Source organism: Ursus americanus, chromosome 14, assembly GCF_024610735.1.
Source record: "Ursus americanus isolate L20-20 chromosome 14, mUrsAme1.1.p, whole genome shotgun sequence".
Lineage (NCBI taxonomy): Eukaryota > Metazoa > Chordata > Mammalia > Carnivora > Ursidae > Ursus > Ursus americanus.
This window is the reverse complement of record NC_142140.1, coordinates 41,054,809-41,076,590: the sequence shown is the minus strand read 5'-3', so window position 1 is coordinate 41,076,590 and position 21,782 is coordinate 41,054,809. Positions and strand designations below refer to the sequence as shown.

At 37.0% G+C, this 21,782-nt stretch overlaps 1 protein-coding gene across 5 annotated transcripts in view; it reads right to left on the bottom strand.

Annotated features, from left to right (window-relative positions):
* SETD2 (SET domain containing 2, histone lysine methyltransferase) overlaps nt 1-21,782 on the bottom strand; it is a 122,557-nt gene that overhangs the window by 28,256 nt on the left and 72,519 nt on the right. For 4 of the 5 annotated variants that reach the window (XR_015726684.1, XM_087867093.1, XM_045778343.2 and 1 more), the window contains exons 13-15: nt 10,620-10,668; nt 7,603-7,786; nt 1,356-2,025 (exon numbers count right to left, since the gene is read on the bottom strand). Coding sequence is in view for 3 of the 5 variants with exons in the window: in XM_087867093.1 (XP_087723219.1) it covers nt 1,356-2,025; nt 7,603-7,786; nt 10,620-10,668 (903 nt within the window). In the remaining 2 variants the exon portion in view is untranslated. Of the gene's footprint in view, nt 1-1,355; nt 2,026-7,602; nt 7,787-10,619; nt 10,669-21,782 lie in introns of those variants that run through there. The other variant, XR_006776288.2, reaches the window with a different exon arrangement.

The window sequence follows — 21,782 nt, the reverse complement described above, 5'->3', positions numbered from 1 at the left end:
CCAAACATCAAAGAAAAAAAAAATCTAAGAATGTTCAGTACAATGCTATTTATAATTACAAAAAGAACTTTCAAATGACTACCCTAGGAAAATAGATAAGCAATGATTTGATAAGCAAATGGGATATTATATAGCCATTAAAACACATACGTGTATGTATATTCACACATGCATATATAAAAATACAGAGTAATTTGGGAAAATGGTTAAGAATCATGTTAAGTAGAAACAATGGGATAGTTTCAAGTCTTCAAAATAACAAATACATAAAATATATAAGCATGTGTATAAAGAGATCATACAAAATGGAAGTAGTTAACAGAGTTAAAATTTTAGGAATTAAAACTGGATACTTTGTCATGGCTTTACAAACTAAATTTTGATGCAGCTTCATCACAAAAATACTAACAGAAATAACATTATTGGTCAGTACTAAGCAACGTGCGCCGGAAGTATCCCTGCGAGTCTCCCCCATCCACAATAATTCACCTTTAAGGAGCAATGTGAGAGACGCAGGAAAGTGGTGAGGATGATGCTTTATATATTCTTCTTTTTTGCTTTTTTAAGCTTAAAATGTACTGCTGTATTCTACAGAAAAGAAGCCTGATTAAAAAAGCACAAAAATACACCTTGAAATATAAAATCAGTACACTCAGCTTTTAAATTTAACATTACTATTTCCTACCATAGTGATATCCTTAGGCTCAGTGCATCAGAGACACTCTGGCAAACTTCATGATGATAAACATGTAGGGGATAAAAAAATAATACACACTAGATCTAGGAAGAAGAAAAGGGTAAGCCATCTCCTGACTCAATGACCATGACAAAGGGTTCTCCCAATGTAGGGTTATAAAAGAATAAACTGTGTATTATTCACTGTCTATAAGCAAAAAGGAGAGGAGTATCGAAAAGCCTCTCTCTGATCACTTCCTTTGGGGGAAGTCAGCTGGGACATTGTAAGAAGCCCTACTGAGAGGTCCATGTGAAGACAGAAAATGGAGTTAACAACCATGTGAGTGAGCTTGAAAGTGAATCTTCCATCCTCTGCCTAACCTTCAGATGACTACAGCCCTGGTTAACAGCCAGACTGTAATTTCATGAAAGACTCTAAGCCCGAACCATCCATTACGACAAACGACTTCTGAATTCCTGACCCACAATAACTGTGAGATAGTAATTACTAGTTGTCTTAAGCTGCTGAATTCTGGTGTAATTTGTTACACAATAGTGGACAGATAATACATACACGATTGATATGTAAAAGTAATCAGTGGCAGGACTTCCCCTTCACATCAGATTTAACATTCCATAAACAGACCAAGACAGACAAGAGATGTTCCAAAATTAGTTACCTGTACAATTGGTGGAGTTGTCTGTGAATAGGGTGATGTCACACCATAGACAGTTGGACAAGTCTGTCCTTGATAATATATGGTTGCTTGAGACTGTGCAGGAGAATACTGCTGCTGGACACTGACTGACTGTTGGTTTGAATCCCAAACACCATAATTCTGTCCTTGGACTGGGCCTGGGGCTGGCACTGGCAAGACAGTGACGCTAGAGTCTTGGTGTACCACACCATCACTTTGGGCCACATACTGTGAACTGGAAACTTCCACAGGGGCTGCCACGTGGGGCACCACTGGCACAGGTGGAGGGGCAGCAAGGGGTTCTGTAGAATGTCCCACCAAGGGCTGAGAATGATCGTAAGGAGCAGGAGAACACACGGGGTCCATGTTGGGTGTGGGAAGGAGCACCTTTCCAGCATTAGGGTTGCTGGGATCCACATAGGCCTGCATGGGATAACCTGGTGGGTAGCCAGCGAAGGGGTGATGAGGGGCACTGTAACCAAGAGAGTCATAGGGCAGTGGAGACGTCATTCCCAGGGTCTGCAACTGCTGCTGTTGTTTCTGAGCCTCCCGCTGAGCCACCTCTTGCTCAAACAACTTCCGACGCTCCTCTGTAGAAAGTTTATTGCGGTCTTTAATTCGTACTTTCTTTTTAGAAGTTGGTGTATCATATCTAGAAAGAAAATAGTAAGAGCATCACAAACGTTTTTCCAAATCAAGGACACAATCAAAGCATTAATAAAGGTTATGTCACTCAACACTAAACCACTAATCACACCAACTCCAATTTGGCATTGGTTAAAAATCAGTCAAAATTACTTAAGGAATCCTGCAGATAAAAGAGAATCCCAAGAAAACATTTAGATGAAAATAATAACTTTATCTTTATTCTCAGATTCTAGAACTTCAAATTAAAGATACATATAATATTCTAAACGGGTTCTTCTTTATAGTTGCATAGTCTTCTATACAGTTCTAGGTCTACAAACCCTGAAATTAAAACAAAATCCACGAATAAAAGCTACAGAATTTGATGTTTGTCTGACCACATATATTTATGACAAATTCAACAAAGAGCAGTTAAGTGAAGGATGAGAATGCACACATAAAAGTATGGGGAGTTATATGCACCTCCTCTTCTCTGTGCAACACCAAATATAATATTTTACTGCTAAGCCTAATGCCCTGTGATGGTTTTGACAAGGCCTCCTGGAAACCATCAGCTCTTAACATTCACAAGAAGAGAACTGAGGGCTTAAAAGAGTTTGTTGTGAAGTTCTATGGAGTGAATCAAACTTTTGAGAAAGTACTCTTGGCAAAAGCTTAAAAACGACAACTAATTTCAAGAGGTTTCATTGCAAAGAAATATCTAAGAACAGCTTCACGGACATTTATCCAAATAACAAAAAACATACTGTCTAAAAAACTCTAAGCTGAAAATTTCCTTTAAAATGTGAATGGGATGGTAGTATCCTTAGTTGCCTGCCAGAAACAAATGCAAATAGTCTACAGAAGAAAGCACCTTAAATCCAGGCTTCAGTGAATTCCCACAGATCAAATTCTGAAGAACACGATGAGTTCATTAGAAAATAAAATTATACATATATCTATATAAACAAATGAGAGGAAGAAACCCACAAAAGCTACTGGTACTGGAATTATGCAATACATTAAATGTAAGAGACATTTAATATGTTTAATGAAATAAGAGGCTATGAAAAATATTACTAAGGAATGGGACCATAAAAAACTATCAGGTGGATCTGAAAAAGAACCCCACGAAACATCTAGAGAGGAAAATGAGTGGAAATTAAAACCAATTATCATATAAAATAGAGCATGCACATACCTGACAATCAACAATTCTACTCACATACCCAAGAGACCCTGTCGCACACATACATCATGTACACCAAAATCAGATAACAGCACTACACATAATAGAAAAAGCATCACAACAAAATGTTACACACAGCAATGAGAGTGAATAAACTGACACAGAAAATTGTGGATAAATCTTAGCAATACAATAACAAGTGAAAACAAAGTACCCTCAAATTAAATGCAGAAGAGCAGACTTTTCATAAAGTTAAAAACTAATATATTATTTTAAAATATATATTAAAGGACATAAAATGGTATTTTAAAAAAGGAAAGCCAGGGTATAATGAACACAGGATGCAAGATGACGTCATCCCAAGTAGTAAAGGCAGGGGATAGTATAGAAAGAAGGGGCTTAGCTAGATTTATATGATGGTTAAGATGACAGCACAAAAGCATTATAATATATGGAGAAGTTGATGCACCGAAATGGTAAGTGTCATGAACCAAGAAATAATCCAACCTTCAATTCAATGTCCCTAAGATCCACAGTATGGTTAAGCAAGAGTTCAGATCTGAAGAGAATTAGTAACATAGAAAACGATCCTCAAATTCAAAAAGCTCAATGAATTTCAACCAGAGAAAAGAAAAAGAAATCCTCATATAAACATAGGGTAGTGATACTGCAGAACACCAAATACAAAGAGAGCATCTTAAAAGCAGACCAACAGAAAAGCCAGGTTACTTAAAGAACAATTAGACCAAGAAGTTTCACAAGAGAAATAAGGGAAGCCAGAAGACTAAAGAATAACAGCTTCAAAGCGTTGAGAAAAACTTTTATTTTATTTTTTTAATTTTTTTTTTTAAGGATTTTATTTATTTGTTTGACAGAGATAGAGACAGCCAGCGAGAGAGGGAACACAAGCAGGGGGAGTGGGAGAGGAAGAAGCAGGCTCATAGCAGAGGAGCCTGACGTGGGGCTCGATCCCACAACGCCGGGATCACGCCCTGAGCCGAAGGCAGACGCTTAACCGCTGTGCCACCCAGGCGCCCCGAGAAAAACTTTTAACTCAGTAAAACTTCCTTTTAAAAATGAGAGTCCATGTTCACATAAAGACTCATACATATACAAGTCTTACACTTGTCATATTCACAACAGCCATCTGGAAACAATCCAAATGCCTATCAACTAATGATTTATAAACAAAGTCTGGTATACCTACCCAATGGACTACCACTCATTAATAAAAAGGAACTACTGAGACAGATAATAACATGAATGGATCTCGAATGCAATCTGCTAAGTGGAAGACACATCAAATGCTATCTAGAGTATGATGCCATATACACACGACAGTCTGGAAAAGACAAAACCAGAGGGTCAGAGAGCAGAGCAGTGGCTGGCGGCCAGGAACTAGGGGTAGGAGAAGGGGACCACCTACAACGAGCTCAAGAGAATTCTCTAAGATGACAGAAATGTCTATATGATGACTGTGGGTGGTTACTTAACTGCAGGCATTTAAGTAAGTAAGACAAGTAAGTGTAAGACAAAACACATTGAATATTTCTGTAAATAATTTATATCTACTCATTAAATAAAGCTGATTTTTAAAACTGAGGGTGAGCAATGCAAACAAAGAAGATATTTTAGACAAAAACTGAAAAAATAAGATGAACAAAAAGTCACTAATATAATCTTTTAAAGAAAGGTCTGAGGAGAAAGAGGAGAACAAAGAAACTGATAAATGTAAAAAAATTAGTAAGCCAGTTTGTGTACATACAAAAAACTGACAATAACTGACGGGAAGAAGGAGCAACAAGAAATTATAACACTGGACAATAACAGCATATAAATTGGGAAGGCTGAATGATCAGAGTATCCTAAAGTACTAATATTGTTCAGGACATTGATTAGCTTTAGATTTTACTTAAGTGAAACAACAGGTTAAAGAAATGCCACAAAGAATTAAAAAAAAAATCAGCCATAAAGCTATTTATCTATCAGACACAGAAAAGCTGAAAGTAAAAGGAAGGAAAAAATACATATTGGTTATACCCTACCAACAGGAAGATAGCATACTTCTATTACCATCAAATGAAACAGACTCTAAAGCAAGTTCAATAAAATTGAAGAACTGGTATAATACAAACCGATTAATGGCAATTAAATTTGAAATTTAACAAAAATTTAAATATTGCAAACCATAACAGTATCTAGAACTAGATTATTATAAAACTGCACTATCAAAAGAGTAGTTCAAATAGTACTTATGGAGAAATTTAAATTCTTAAACACTTTACTTTGAAGAGAAAAATGCTGAAATTTAATGAGCTAAAAATCCCAATTATTCCAATTAAAAATTGAAAAAGTATATACAATAACCCCAAAAAAGTGGAAGAAAATAAAACATGACTAGAAACCAATTACCAAAATAAAAAAATACTGTTATTCTGTGATTTATACTGGAGGTACTTCTAGCAAAACAGCAAGAGCAAGGCAAAAGGACTAGAAAGGAAAAACAAAAATTTACACAATGGGGACTACTGACAAAGACAAAAAAAAAGGGGGGGGGGGCAAAACCCCCTATACTTTTGAAATATCAGTGAGAGTTCTATATGGTCACCAAACACAAGATCGATATACAAAAGTCAACTGCATACTACACACCAGCAACAAGCTGAAAATATAACAAAAAATTAAGGTCCTCAGAAATGAATATACCAAGATACCTAAGTCTTTCTGGAGGAAACTATAAACAAGGAGATTAATGAAAAAATATTTAAAATATTAAAGAAGACCTAACTAGAACAGAGCATATCCAAATACTCAATTTGAATATAGGAACAGGAATACTCAAAACTATAAAGATGGCAAGTCTCCTCAGAATCATCTTGGTGGGAGGGGAGGTAGGGGTAGGTGGAGAGGGGGTAGAGGGAGTAGGAGAAATCTGAAAAGTAGATCTTAAGGAGAACAAGTCTCAGAAAAGAAATGACATCCCAGGAGATCAAATAGGGGTTTGCCCTACTTGCTATCAAGACTTAATATGAGATCCAAAACAGATCCTCCCACATAAAAAACTTATTAGAAAGAGACAGTGCTGCAATCAAGGAGAAAGGATGGGCTTTCAAGTAAACGGTGCAGAGACAATTGGGTATCCACTTAGAAAAAAATGAAACCATATCTCTACCTCACAACATATACAAAAATTAATTCCCAATAAATTAAGCACAAGAAAGGAAAGGAAAGGAAAGGAAAGGAAAGGAAAAGAAAGAAAAGAAAAGAAAAGAAAAGAAAAGAAAAGAAAAGAAAAGAAAAGAAAAAAGAGGTATCATCACCTCAATGATAGGGAAGAATTTCTTAAAACACAGCACTAACCACGAAGGAAACATACATGTGATATATTCAACTACACCATAATTAATAAATTCTATATATCAAAAGACACGAGAGCTAAAATACAAGCCACAAACTGGGAAAAAAATACTTGCAAAAATTATTACCCAAGCAGAATTATATTTAGAATATAAAGAATCCCTAAAAAATAAATCCTAAACTCCAAAAGATAAATACTAAATGAACAGCACCTATAAAAAGACACTTCACAGAAGAGGAAACAGGAATGGCCAATCAATATATGACAAGATGGTCAATCTACTTAGCAATTAGGGTAATGCGAATTAAAATCATGATGAATATACTATTTCAAACCCTGACAATCCCAAATTAAAAATTTTGGCAATTGCACTATATGACTGTAATCAAAAAATAAATTTTATTTTTACAAGATTTATTTATTTGTTTGAGGGGGGAGCACATGAGTGGGGGGAGGGGCAGAGGGAGAGGGAGAAGCAGACTCCCTGCTGAGTAGGGTTAGGGTTAGGGTTAGGGACTCGATCCCAGGACCCTGGAACCATGACCTGAGCAGAAAGCAGACGCTTAACCAACTGAGCCACCCAGGCACCCCCCAAAATAAATTTAACTTTAAAAAAACTTCTCTGGAATAAATGTTTTCTAGTACCCAGTGGGTCATCATGTGGCTTGTTTTTCTACAAGCATGACAAAGACAGCCTCTGACATAGGGATCAATCAGCATTTTGACTGGTATGGCACAAGATTCACTAGAAAACAAAGTTCTGGCTTTTGAAGATTTACCATTATCTTTGAAGAGTTATTTCCCACCAATCTCCACTCCCCTTTAAAGAACAAATCTTTGGCTTCTCAAATAGCATTTAAATGTTATCAAGTAGAAACCTAGTCTTCACTGTCAAAAAAGATTCTACCTCAATATTTATCAGTTAAGTTTTATACTCACTGATTATCAAGAAAATATATTTACTCCAAAACCCCTTGGTGCCCAAAATCAGAAGTATTGACTTGGGAACTTTTTGACTGGCTCAGAAAAGAGAGTAACTCACACAGGCCACTTACCTGTCATCTGGCCTTTTTGTTCCCCGCTCATAGGCAGAAGAAGGTGGTGAGAGAGAGCCCCTTCGTTTCCTTTTCTCTTTATTTTGAGTTTGCTTGTCTGGGTCTCTCTCTCTTGACCTGTTAGGAGTCTTTGGGGCAGCTGTTTGATCTCTGAAGCCAACAGCATCCCTTCCTCGTTCAGTTACTAAGGGAAAAGGGTTTTTAAAAATTTACTTGGCAGACTCTTCTCCATCATGATAGCATGTCAACTGTATAATACAATTTCTATCCAACAAATGGGTCTATGGACTCCTCCCTCACAGGCCCATCTGGAATTTGGATGAGACACAAGGTGTTGTGTGTGCACACAATCTACTTCCTGAAAGTCTCTGCCATGAATTTTCTTTTCCACCTTCCCCAAACTCTCAGTCCAAGCCTTCAACGTTTCTAACAAGTTCTGTGGAACACACGCATGCAAAATGTTCCCATTACCTTTAACAAAGCAGTCTCTTGTAGTTCAAAATGTAAAAGCCTTCTACTGGCCCTGTAACTCTGCACATTTACAGTTTATAGAAGAGCAGTCTGGCATGCTAAGCATAAAAACCTCAAAGGGAAAAAGTCTCTTCAATAAAAAAAGGGGGGGGGGATTAGACAATTTTTTTTAACAACTACCATTTCAAAAAAAAACAAAAAACATTACAAACACAGGATGACGATAGGTGATAACTCAGCAAGTTATCAAAGCCAGAGAGCTACATCTTCAAAAAAAGAATGCCATTTTCCTACTGAAAGATAATACTACTAACCTTTTCTACTCAGCTTCTTTACCTAGAATGGTCCTCACTCAATTCCACTGTCACTGCTCCCAAAAGCTGTGCTAGGTATTACTTTTCACTGACCACACCTCCTACTTTCTCATCCCCCTAAGAAGTCTAGATCCCACAACTGAATATTTTAATATAAATTAATTGGTACTACATGCTGCTGCTTTGTTAGCACTGCTACCCTGATTAATCAGATAGCCCTCTTCTTCTTAAGAGAATTTCTTATAAAATATCTCTCATAGCACAAAGCAGATTCACAATAAACATGAACAATTTTTCTTTTTCTCACCTCAGAAAAACATCCTATTACTTGTTTTCTTCCCTAGAGTCAGGGTTAGGTTTACATATGCCATTCTTGTAGTTCTCCTGTTGGTGGGCTCAAAACTCCATTTATTTGCAAAAACGGTTAATCAATGGCCATGTATGAGCATTTGTCAGTGAGAACAGAACTCATCTCTACCACACACTAGTAGAAAACGCTATACAATTAAAACAACTGTTCAGCTCACAGGGTATCGGAGCACAACACCCTTTTGTGAAGTACTACTATCTAGTTTTATCTGGGTCGGCCCATGACTACTCTATTTCCTTCTCAAAACAAGGTTCTTTGTGCTGGTATTAACTTCCTTAAAATGTAGCTATTTCTTCACTATATCCTGGTAAAGTAAGAAAAGGAATCATACTAACAGTTCATATTCTGACTCTGCGTCTTAGAATATGTGAGGTAGAGAAGTAATTTCATTTATTCTGGCTGATTATTTTCATATTATAAAATGAAAGTAAAGCTAGACTACATATTTCCCAAAATATTTAACAGTGCTTAGGAATTTTAAAAGTTCTGAGCTCTTTAATTGCTTGACATTGAGGGGTAACACAGAAGCCAGGCTTTAATTATAACTATTTCTTATAAAAAGCCTGAGACTGATGGCGGGGGCGTATGTGCAGGAGAGACTAAAGTCGGCACACAAAAGGGGCTTCCTGAAAAGACTATAGTCATCCATTATAGACAATTTTCAGAAGGCATCTCTCAGAGGGCACACCAGACTAGGTATCTGCAAAATATTGGGGGGAAACCCTCATAGATATTTAAGTTTTGCCCATCTTGCTAATGATTTCAACTCACTGAACCCAAGGAAGCTAGGCTCTGATGGCCAAGTTTACAGTGCCACTGGTTTTGCCAACCAGCACTCCTCAACCCTGCCTTTTTCTTATGGGAGAAATTCTCTGTAGCCGTAAATAGGATGTTTGGCTTTGAAGAAACTAAACCAATAGAGTTAAAAATATCCAAAACAAAAATAAAACCCCAACAATGATGCAAGGTACACCTCACACAGCTTTAACCTATAAGATTATTTAACCAATAAGATTTAAGATTATAAAAAGCTCTTCATGCCAAAAATAGAGAAAAAGACCAAAAACAAAACAAAACAAAAAAGAAACAAAAAGGAAAAAACCCAAAAATATGATCACACTGGCTCCTTCCCTCTATTTATGTTGGGTCAATACTGGAGGGCTCAAGAGATCGACAATAGCCACGATATTTGATCTACTGCTTTCATCTTTAAAGAAGCATATTGGAAAATAACCAAGCGGTAAAACCTAGAAACCAGACTACCATAGCCTACCTGTTATCTTTTCTGTAATAATGATTCTTTTTCCTTTTTCCCCCCAAGATTTTTAAGTAATCTCTACACCCAATGTGGGGCTCGAACCTACAACCCTGAAATCAAGAGTCATCTGTTCTACCGACCTAGCCTGTCAGGCACCCCGGTAATAATGATTCTTAACCTTGTAAGGGATCACTGACTTCCTGAGAATCTGATGAAAGTTCTGAATTTTCCCCAGAAAAATTAATGTAAATAAAGGATTTTGCATATAAACATCTATAGGTAAAGACTTACACAAACATTTAGAAATACAGGTTTAACAATGCCTGCTCTAGAGAACAAATAAATGGAAGAAAAGCTACTAAAAGCCACGACTTCAAGGAAAGCAACAACACAGGCAGTGAAAAGGGACATCCCCTGTGGCAAAAATTCATTAAGAAAGAATAAAAAGGCAAGTTTCCAAACGTCTATACCAAATATTTCATTTACCTAATTATACACTGTCCAGTTTCAAAAACAAAATAGCTAAAGTTCTTTCATTTACCTCTGCATATTTCCAAAAGAGTATTTGTAAAGCCATATACACAGAGTACCTCTGAATACCTACTTGTGTTCTCCTTTTCAGTTTGACTTTTCTTTGGAATTCGATATACCTCCTGCAAAAATAAACCAAGAGAAGGGTTATTAGTATGGAGTGGAAGTGGTGATTGTGTTGAAGCTGACCGAATTCACATGGCGACAAAGAAACAGGAACAGGCTAGTATTTAATTATTCTCCAAAATTTGACTTACATCTAGCTTTAAGTAAAAATAGATGCTGGTCCCTTAAAAACAAGTAAAAATTTGTAGCATATAAGCTACACATATACACATACACACACACACATTTATTATGTATATGTATGTTTCATTTTGTTTTTTAAACATCTACCAAGAGGTTTGCATGATCTCATTAGCCAAGTAGCAGACTAAGTAACTGGGACTTTATATTTCTGGCAGGAACATACTTTCTGATAATCTTCATTTTCATATGCTTTCTGCATATATAATGAAGTCATCTATAGTTTCTTTACTGAGAGTATTCATAAGAACAATTCTAACCGCCCACTTGCCATCCCTATTTAAGGGAAGAAGGGTTAGTAATTACTTAGCTACATAAAAACACCTCAGAAAAACTGTATAAAACCGTATGTGTAAAGACAATGCCTGTTGTTCAGATTTTTCTATAAATGCAAAACCAACGTGACTAATGGCCAAATGTAATATTTCCTTTCATACTGTTATTTTAAAAAAGATAAGCATTAGATCATTGGTGCTCTTGAAACAGCATCTAATAGTGTACCAAAATTGTTCTTGACAAATGTAAGCTATGTTTTTAAGCCCTGAATACCTTTTCTTGATGTAGGAATCTAAGGCTTAGAACATATTATGTCCCCTGACAATCCCTTGCTGTTCTAGTCATCAAGTAGCTCAACATTTCCTTATCCAGTCACCTTGGTTTAAGTGGGCGAATGGCAAATCCACACATTCTCAATGGTATATCACATGATACTCTCCCTTTAGAGTAATCTCTTAATATTGACCATATCTATATGATTTGGTAACTCCATTTTTTTTTTTAGCAATTACACTCCAAGAAAATCAAAGAACTCCTCTTTCCACATGATTATTGGTTCTAGCATATTTGTGGAAAGTAAGAAATAATCCACATGCCATACAACTGAGGCAGGGTCAAAATTTAATATTCAGTTACAATTAAAGATAATAAATATGGACCACACAGATCCTGGGCAATCTATATGAATGTAGATTTTTTAGAAAAAAACCTTCAATACTCCACGCATGTTGATAAATTACCTAGTAAAGATGATGATTGTCATGATTAGATGTGTACTTATCCTGTGTGCCAGGTTATCATATTAAGCATTTCAAATGCATTACTTTTTTTGAGCTTCAAAACACCTCTATGAGGTAAGTACTATCATCTCCATTTTACAAATGAGAAAACCTACTTAAAAAACCTAGCAACCTGACCAAGGTTACAATGCTATCAGACAGCATGACTCCACAGCAATTTTATCTTCTGTACTAGATGATACAGGATATGGTAACAGTCAGCATTATCTGGGAAGGAATACCACTTTAGGAACTTAAGCATAAATGCAAGTGGCATCCTCTATTCCCCCAAGCCCTCTTTCCTATGTAGGACTTCCACTAGAGCTGTGATTCTCCACTCTGGCTGCACAATTAGACCACTCCAGGAAACTTTCATAGAAATACTGTGCCAGACAAATAAAATCTAAAATTCTGGGCATGAGTCCCAGGCATCTGTATTTTTTTTTTTTTTTTAAGCTCTCCACACGATTCTGATGCCTACATGTAGAAGTTTGAGAACCGCTGAACTACTAGCTTCTCTTAGCAGCCTTCACTCATTCCTCCTCACAAGGGAGAATCTGAGAGAACAAACTGTGTATGCCTGTCCTCAGCTCAAAGCCACCTCAGGGTGGCTCCTCAGAGGAATGTCTGGAGTTGTCTAGCTGTCAGTGTCTAGCTGTGGGTAATAGTGGATCAGGGATAGATACAGTAAAGACAAAGCTGACACTCTTAGCTCTGACTCCTCTGTCCACCCCCCAGGGGGTTACCAAACTTGGGGGAAAAGTAAGAATGCCACTTATCAGCACCTACCCACACGGTAAGAAAAAACAAGTATTCTATAAATTTTTAAAGGCTTGAAAATGACTGCTGCATTTGGTACTCTGTAAATCTAGGCACTCCCAAAAGGTAACATGTTCATTCATAAAGGGTGCTTAGAACATACAGATAATGCATGTCTGTGTTAACTAAGGATTACACAATTTTTACCTGTTCAGTTTCTTTTGCCTAAGGTCGGGCATTGCAAGTGTTCATTACAAGCATTTATACTAATTTATCACACAGATCTCAAGTTAGGACCCATTCTATGGTGGCAATGACCATACCAGAGGAAATGTTTCTCAAAAATATATTCTTAACTCCACCAAAAGTTTAGAGCAACTGGGGGCTACTGGGTGGCTCAGTCAAAAGTATCTAACTTTTGATTTCGGCTCAGGTCACGATCTCAGGGTTGTGGGATCATGGAGTCTGCCTGAGATTCTCTCTCTCCCTCTACTTCTCCCCCACCCCCCCCAAAAAACAAACAAAAAAGCTTAGAGCAAATGCTAAGTAGAAAATGTATCCCGGGGCGCCTGGGTGGCACAGCGGTTAAGCGTCTGCCTTTGGCTCAGGGCGTGATCCCGGCGATCTGGGATCGAGCCCCACATCAGGCTCTTCTGCTATGAGCCTGCTTCTTCCTCTCCCACTCCCCCTGCTTGTGTTCCCTCTCTCGCTGGCTGTCTCTCTCTCTGTCAAATAAATAAATAAAATCTTTAAAAAATAAAAAAAAAAAAAAGAAAAGAAAATGTATCCCGATGTTCACAAAATGGATAATTATTACTGACTTGTGACCAAGAGCTACTGACTTTTACTCTGTGCCTAATACTATGGGGAACAATCTCCATCGACATGCACCCAAGTACTTAGGAGATACTAACTCGATCCTCCTCTTCATATAGTTAAAGCTGTGTATAAAATTTAACTGGAAACTCAAATTATCTACTTGGAGGCCCTGAATTTTTCCAAGGTCTCACAATAATGCAACCTGACGGAAGTAGTCATGTGAAGATTACTATAATATTTCTTAAAATCATTCTATCTTGTGGATAAATAGCAATAAGGTTAGCTTACATGATATGGAACACTGGAATAATGTCACACACCTGCAGGCCATTCCAGAAAAATGTTTATCTGAGTTGGCTTCATTCACATTAACCCTCCATGTGAAATCACTTTCCTCTGTTAAAAATTCTACTCAAGAGACTGGCATGTTGAGAAACCACACTCATTTGTCAGTCAGGAGGTCTGGGTTTGGGGACTATCCCTGCCCTCAGAGGGGCCTAAAAGAATCTGGTTTCCCACTCCACCTAACACTCTTTACCCATCACCCTGTTTTACTTCTTTGGTGTCTAGGTGCTGCTCCTAACTAACACACACTCACATGCACTCAAAGCTATAATTCTTATTTTTTTAAGTGATTTTTTTTCTAGTTGTTCCAGCATAATATCTTTTTTTAATAAATTTTTTTATTATGTTAGTCACCATACAGCACATCCCAAGTTTTTGATGTAAAGTTCCATGATTTATTACTTGCATTAACACCCAGTGCACCATGCAATACGTGCCCTCCTTAATACCCATCACCAGCCTATCCCGATCCCCCACCCCCTTCCCCTTAATTTTTAAATAAGATTTTATTTATTTATTTGTCAGAGAGAGAGAGCACACGCACAACCAAGAGCAAGGGGAGTGGCAGGCAGAGGCAGGGGGAGAAGCAGGCTCCCTGCCGAGCAAGGAACCCTATGTGGGACTCGATCCCAGCACTCTGGGATCATGACCCGAGCTGAAGGCAGACGCTCAACTGACTTAGCCACCCAGGTGTCCCTCAAAGCTACAATTCTTAAGGGCCAAGACTGTCTTACTCTTTGCTATATCTCTAGCACCAAGAAGATGCCTGTCACATAGGCAACACTCAACTACTTGTTGAACAGACCAATAAGAGAAATTTTCATAATTTGCAGACATTACCACACAGTGCTAAATAACTTCAAAATATCACACAGCTCATTTTTTAAAAATCACTAAATCTATTCCTTCATTCTCTTTTATCCCTGGTAAGAATGCTGTTTACAGGCCTCACATATAACCACAAATGTATTTGTGGGGTTGTATTTCCAGGGTCAGATTAATAAGTGTGCCTCTGCAACATTTTGAGCACTTATCAATGCTTAGAACACCCCACCCTTGGTCAATTAATCATTCCTCTTCAAAGGTTCAAAATCAATCTTCAGAAATTGTTTGATAAACAATGAATCACCGATAAGCTCATGCACAAGCAATGCATCCAACAGCCCTTTATGAAAGTACGTAAATATGTGTGGAGTTGTATTTAATTTGTAGAAACAAAGACAGCATGAGTTCTCTAATGGCTATTTGTGGAAATATGGTATGCTCATCTATAGAACAAGTATTTAGGTAGAAACTAGGTGTTAAAAGCACATATCAAGGGTCTCCTATTTTTAAAGGACACTGGAGATACGCAGTAGCAGCCACCATGAAGTTCACAGGCTAAAGACTGGCTGACGATTCTTACTGTGTGCCATGTCCTTTAACTGCACTCTCATATACTCTTACTCTGCTATGAGAAGTACCTTTGCTGTATCTACAGTACATAGCAAACAGGCTCAGAGAGGTCAAATAACTATGCTAGGGTCATATGGTGCTGCAGTGAGTTATATATCGAACCCAGGATCTAAGCCTAGATTTGTCTCGGTCCAAAGCATACACTTTTAACCACTACTACCACCTCCTGAGCACTCAAGGAAAAGAGAAAGTAAACATACAATATCTTATACTAAAACTGGCCTTAGGAGAAAAGACTGGAAAAATCATCCTGAAGGAAATAAACATTTGAATTATATTGAAGGATGACTAGAAGTGGAACACAGAAGAAAGAGGGTGAAGATAAAAACATGGTAGACTGAACACGTGTTTATTCCAACTCCATCCTGAAGTCCTATAAAATGACAGTGAAAGAACAAAAAAGGTATAAACCCATCTGTATTATCTTTTCTTTCTAAGAAATGAGTACTGAATGTATGTGTACACTTAAGTTTCTTCTATTCCATGCATTCTCTTTCATGTTCTTTCATTTGAGGATTCACAAACAAACAAACAAACAAAAAAAACTGTATCCATGAAATTAGATGCTCTTTAAAAAAAAGATAGCAAAGGGGCGCCTGGGTGGCTCAGTCATTGCGTGTCTGCCTTCAGCTCAGGTCATGGTCCCCTAGGGTCCTGGGATAGGGCCTCACATTGGGCTCCCTGCTTGGCGAGGAGCCTGCTTCTCCCTCTCCCGCTCCCCCTGCTTGTGTTCCCTCTCTGTCTCTCTCCCTCTGTCAGGTGAATAAATGAAATCTTTAAAAAGAGAGAGAGAGAGCAAAAATAAGAATAAATAAGAATTATGATAGAAAAAAGAGCTGAATGTCACCCAGAAAGCAGAACAAAAAGTCAAGAAAGAAAATGGAAGATCAAAAAATAAAATCAGGGGTAAGTGCTAGATGACTTACATCTAATAGCAGGTATGCTAGAAAGCAAGGAGAGAGAAAACGAAGTATAAAAAAGAAAAAATGAAAAAGAAAATTTTTTAGAACTTAAAGACATGAGTCACCAGATGGAGTCAGAGCACCTACAAAGGAATCAAAAAGGCATCAGACTTCAATAGACAGCAACACTGTCTAGAAAAATAAGCTAGAAAAATGATACGATGTCTTGAACATTTTAAAGAAAAATTTATTCCCAAATGATAATTATATGATCTGCCAAACAAGCAAGAATAAAATAAAGGCATTTTTCAGATCTATAGGGTCTCAAGATTTTATCTACCAGAAGAGAATGTTGAAAACCAAGACTGGAGGATCTAAAATTCAAGCTCCTCAATTCTGTGTCATGCATTTCATAAATGATCTACAGTATAAATAGTGCCATACTAGATACTTAAAAAAAAAAAAAAACTATTCCTGAGAGAGCAATGGAAAAACACTGGCAAGTTAATGTAAATCAATTACTTAGCATTTAGAACATGACACAGACATATACATATTTGCATATAAATTCAACAACTGGGCATTCAATAATATAGATCAGTTACCCAAGCTCTACTTTTTCCGCAAATAACTAGGAAGTGGTGGCTACTTAAAATAACACCTGCAAAAGATCTAAAGATGTCATTCAAATCTGTCATAATTTTGAAAAAAAAACTATCTTCCAACAATACTATCCCTAACAGAAAATCTTAGTTATCTAGAAACTGCATTTTTAGAGTGACTGCTACAATTAGCAATAGCAATTTTTTTAAAAGATTTGAGAGAGTGTGTGCACAGACAGGCTTACACACCTGAGCAGGGGGAGGGGGGAAGAGAAAGGGCAGAGGGAGAGGGAGAGGGACAAGTAGACTCTGCACTAGGCTAGAAGCCCAACACAGGGGCTCGATCCCACCACCCTACCCCGAGACCATGACCCAAGCCGAAATCAAGAGTCTGATGCCCAACTGAATGAGCCACCCAGGCGCCCTAAGCAATTTTTTAATTAAAAAAAAAAAAAAAAAAAAAGAGACAGAGAGATGGATGTTTTGAATATGGGTTACTAAGAAAATGATGCTATTAATAAAAATGTACATCAGAGAATGATGAACCAGTTTGTAAGAGATTATGAACTTGTGTCTGAAAGGCAAGTGGAAGAGTCAACAGAAAGCTGAAAATACAGATCTGAAATTTAGGAAACCGGCTAAGGAAAGAGATCCACATTTTCGGAAAATTTTAAAAGACGATAACTTATATTGATTATGGTACTTAGGAAATTGCTAAGAGAGAAAGTACATAAAGAAAAATAGGCTGACTTGAAAGAAAATACAATTTAAAGGTTGAGGGTCTTTATTAGTATTAATTTATGCAGTATGTTTTCTATTTTTTAGTAAATACTTGCCAGCCATCCCACTGCTGAGCACGCATACAGAGAATGAAAACAGGATCTCCAAGAGAGCTGCATTCCCATATTCATGGCAGCATCACTCACACTAGCCAAGATATGGAAACAACCGGGTGTCCGTCAACAGATGAATGGAGAATATGCAGTGTACAATTACACGATGCAATATTATTCAGTCATGAGAAAAAAAGAAATCTCGCCATTTATGACAACGTGGATGAACCTGGAGGATATTATTCTAAGTGAAATAGTGAGAACGCAGAGAAATTGAAAACCTTATACACTACCCGCAGGAATGCAAAATGCTACAGCTATCATGGAAAAGCGTCTGGCAGTTCCTCAAAAGTTAAATATGGAGTTACCACGACTCAAAAACTCCACTCCTAGATATATACCCAAGAGAAACGAAAACCAGTATTCACACACAAATTTGTACATAAATATTCATAGTAACTATATTCCTTAGAGTCAGAAAGTAGAAACAACACAAATGTCCATCAGCTGATAAATGGATAACAAAAAAATCCATACAAGAGAATATTACTCAGCTATAAAATGGAATTAAGTACGGTAAATGCTACAATATGGATGAATCCTGAAAACATTATGGTAAGTAAAAACCAAATACAAAAGGCCGTTATTATAGGATTCCATTTATCCTTGTTCACAGACTGTGCAAATTCACCAACTCACTAAAATTTCTTTGTAATCCTCAAATCAGTTAGTTAGAAAAAAATGTTACGAATTCTTCCCTAAGAAGTTAAGACCACCACTGATGTTTTTTGGTGTACTTTTTCCAAATAATGGACTGATAACATGATGCAACACTATTCCCCAAGTCTCTCACAATCTTTTCACTACTCTTTCTGGAAATGCTTCTAGTATACTCATATCCTTGTATATTTTCTTTCCAACTTCTTTAATATCATTCTCACTGACTTTATGAAATCAATGCATTTTTATTTTGTAACAGGTCTACATTGTATTTGTATTGCATTGCCTAATTTTAAAAACACTGAGACTTTAGCTAAGAACGATAAAACCCTTTAGAAAGACAGATGCTAATGTTAACAGAGATGGGATGTTTAGATGACAATTTTTTAGTGTTCAGCTCATCAATTAATGTTTTTTGTCATAATGCCTGTTTCTCTAAGCAATCTTGAAACTGAAGATTAAGATACTAAGAACACCATTTATTTGTGTATCTGTGTGTATGTACATATGAATGTGGACTTATTTAATTACATGTGAGAGAGAAGCTTTTCCAAGGTAACTGAATGTTTGAAAGTGATTTCAAAAAACCCCACCACATCCCAGGATTTTTAGGTCTTTGTGAAGTTGCAGTGTCAAAAGCAAACATACCAAATATTTATCTGGATTTCCTGAATGGTAAAAATTTAGAAAAAGAGATAAGAACTTAGAAAAACATACAACAGCTTTGGGTAGGATATGACCATGTCATGGAACCTGATTCACAATTCTGTATACTAGTTTAAAGATTAAAAATCGGGGCTGGGTGGCTCAGTCAGTTGAGCATCTGACTCTTGGTTTTGGCTCAGGTCAAGATCTTGGAGCTGTGGGATAGAGTCCTGCATCAGGCTCCATGCTCAGTGAGCAGTCTGCTTGGAATTCTCTCTCCCTCTGACCCTCCCCCTGCGTTGTGCAAGCTCTCTCAAATAAATGAATAAATTGAAAATAAATAAAGATTAAAAATCCATTTTCTCAATTAAGAACAAAATCAAAAGATGAACATACAACATACAGCCTCAAAGTCTATGGCCCTACACCACCCCAAGGCCCATTCAAAGAAAAAAAATTACTGGACAAATACTGCTGTGTACCCTAGGCTCCTTTTCCCAGGAAAATCAGCACAAATTCTGTGAAACACCTTCAGTGGTAATGGTTCTATAACCAAGATTTAACTTCCTTTAACAGAAGGAAGAATTGTTAACTCCTATCATCATGTCCTTGCACAGCGTAAGGTCAGTGGTTTTACCTCACAAACTGTATTACAAATGGTGGGAGTAGAGGGATCTCCGTTAGGTCACATAGGTCTTGAGATCTGACTATAGGTCACAGAGGTCTTGAGATCTGACTACAAAGAAAATTTAGAGGAGAGCATAAATGTCTGGAGATTTCATAAAATCACACACATAAGAGGGGCAGAGGAAGGGAGAGTGAAGAAAAAGCAGAGAATAATTTCATTTATTCTTTTAAACCCCTGAAGATACTCTTCTAACTTCAGACAACTGGGCTCCCATGAAATGGAAGGTAATAAGATTGAATTTCAGTTTTCAGCCACTCAGACAAATGGGCAAAACATATGGTCACAGTTCTTAAAATAGGAAATACAAATGTAAAGACACTCAATACTTCATGCATAAGAGAAATGCAAATTAAAACTACAATAATATTCTATTTTTGCCTATCAGTCCAACCAAGATAAAGTTAGATAATACTTGTGTTGGCCAGGGTGTAGTGAAATAGGCACCCCATGCATATATATTGCTGATGAGAATTAAATTGTTATAACTATAAAGATCAATTTGGCAAGACCTATTAAAATTACAGATAACACAGACCAAGACTCATATATACTACTTTTAGTAATTTATCCAACATGTATATTCCAAACAAGTATATATGAATGTGTTTGAAATGACTTACATAAAAGTTCCATGCTAAGCTAAAGAAAGGAATCAATCACAATGGCCAAAATAGGGGACTGGTTAATATGGTTAACAGGAGACTGATTTGGGCATATCTTTAAAATAAAACCATGCAGAGCTATGAAAACTGAATTCTTTAAAACTTGGTATAAAACAAGCTTCATAATGTATTAAACAAAAAACAAGGAGCTAAACAGTGCTGCCAGCTTTATTAAAAAAGACCAAATACATGCACACAGTATGCACAAATGATCTCTGGAAGGATACACAAGAAGTTGGTTGTGCTGGCTGCCTTCAGGGAACAAGACAGGGGGCAGGGGTAGGAGCAAAACATTTCATTGTATGCCTTCTGAACCCTGTATCATGTACAGGAATGGCCTATTTAAAAATGAAAATGAAAAGAAGAGAAAAAGATAATAAATATGCCTCAGAAGAAGCCCTCAACAAAGTACCAAAAGACTTTTTGGGCATTATGGCTGTATTCATGGTAAAGAGCACCGCCTGAGGGTTGTGAGGTCTCAGGCAGAGAGGCCTAAGGAACTGGAGACTCTCAAAACAACTTCTAAATGCTCTTCAGCAAGCGCCATACCTTGAAAGCCCTCCCAGGTCACTGCAGTTCACTTTAAACTTGTCCCCCCGGCCCCTCCTTCTTCTCCAGCCTTACCCAGCTTAGCTCTAATTCAAAGAATCTATCTTAACAATGCTCACGTTTATTCAACACACACCTAAATGCGCTGGGTTTAAGCTAAGTACTAAAGCACAAGGTGAACAGTGGACACAAGTCCCTGCTTTCAAGGCCTCTCTAGCCCGATAGTAAATATGTATGTAGAAAAATAAGTGTTTCATGCCGATAAATATCACTGAAGAATAATTAAGGTCATGATGATTAAATGTTTCTCAACTTCAGAGTTTTGTTTTCTATGCAAAGTAATTCCAAATCTAAGATTTCTCCTTAACACCTTTCAAATTTAACTACCTCTTATATAATTTTTCTAATTAAAACTTAAAAATCATCATAGCCCTCCAAGTGATTATACTGAAGTTGTATGTTGCACCGGTCAATCCAATGCTGCAGTTAAGAGTAGGTGGTCATTATTTAACATAGTACTGGAAGTCCTAGCCACGACAACCAGACAAGAGTAAAGAACAAAATGCATCCAAATTGGTAAGGAAGATATAAAACTTTCACTATCTATAGATGACATGGTACTATATATAGAAAACCTTGAAGACTCCACCAAAAAACTACTAGAATGATAATTATTTTAGTAAGGTTGCAGGATACAAAATCAACATACAGAAACCATGGCATTTTTATATGCCAATAATGAAGCAACAGAAAGAGAAATTAAGAAGGCAATCCCATTTATAATTGCACCAAAGATAATAAATACCCAGGAATAAAATTAATAACCAAGGAGGTAAAAGACCTGTACTCTGAAAACTATAAAACATCAATGAAAGATACTGAAGACAACACAAACA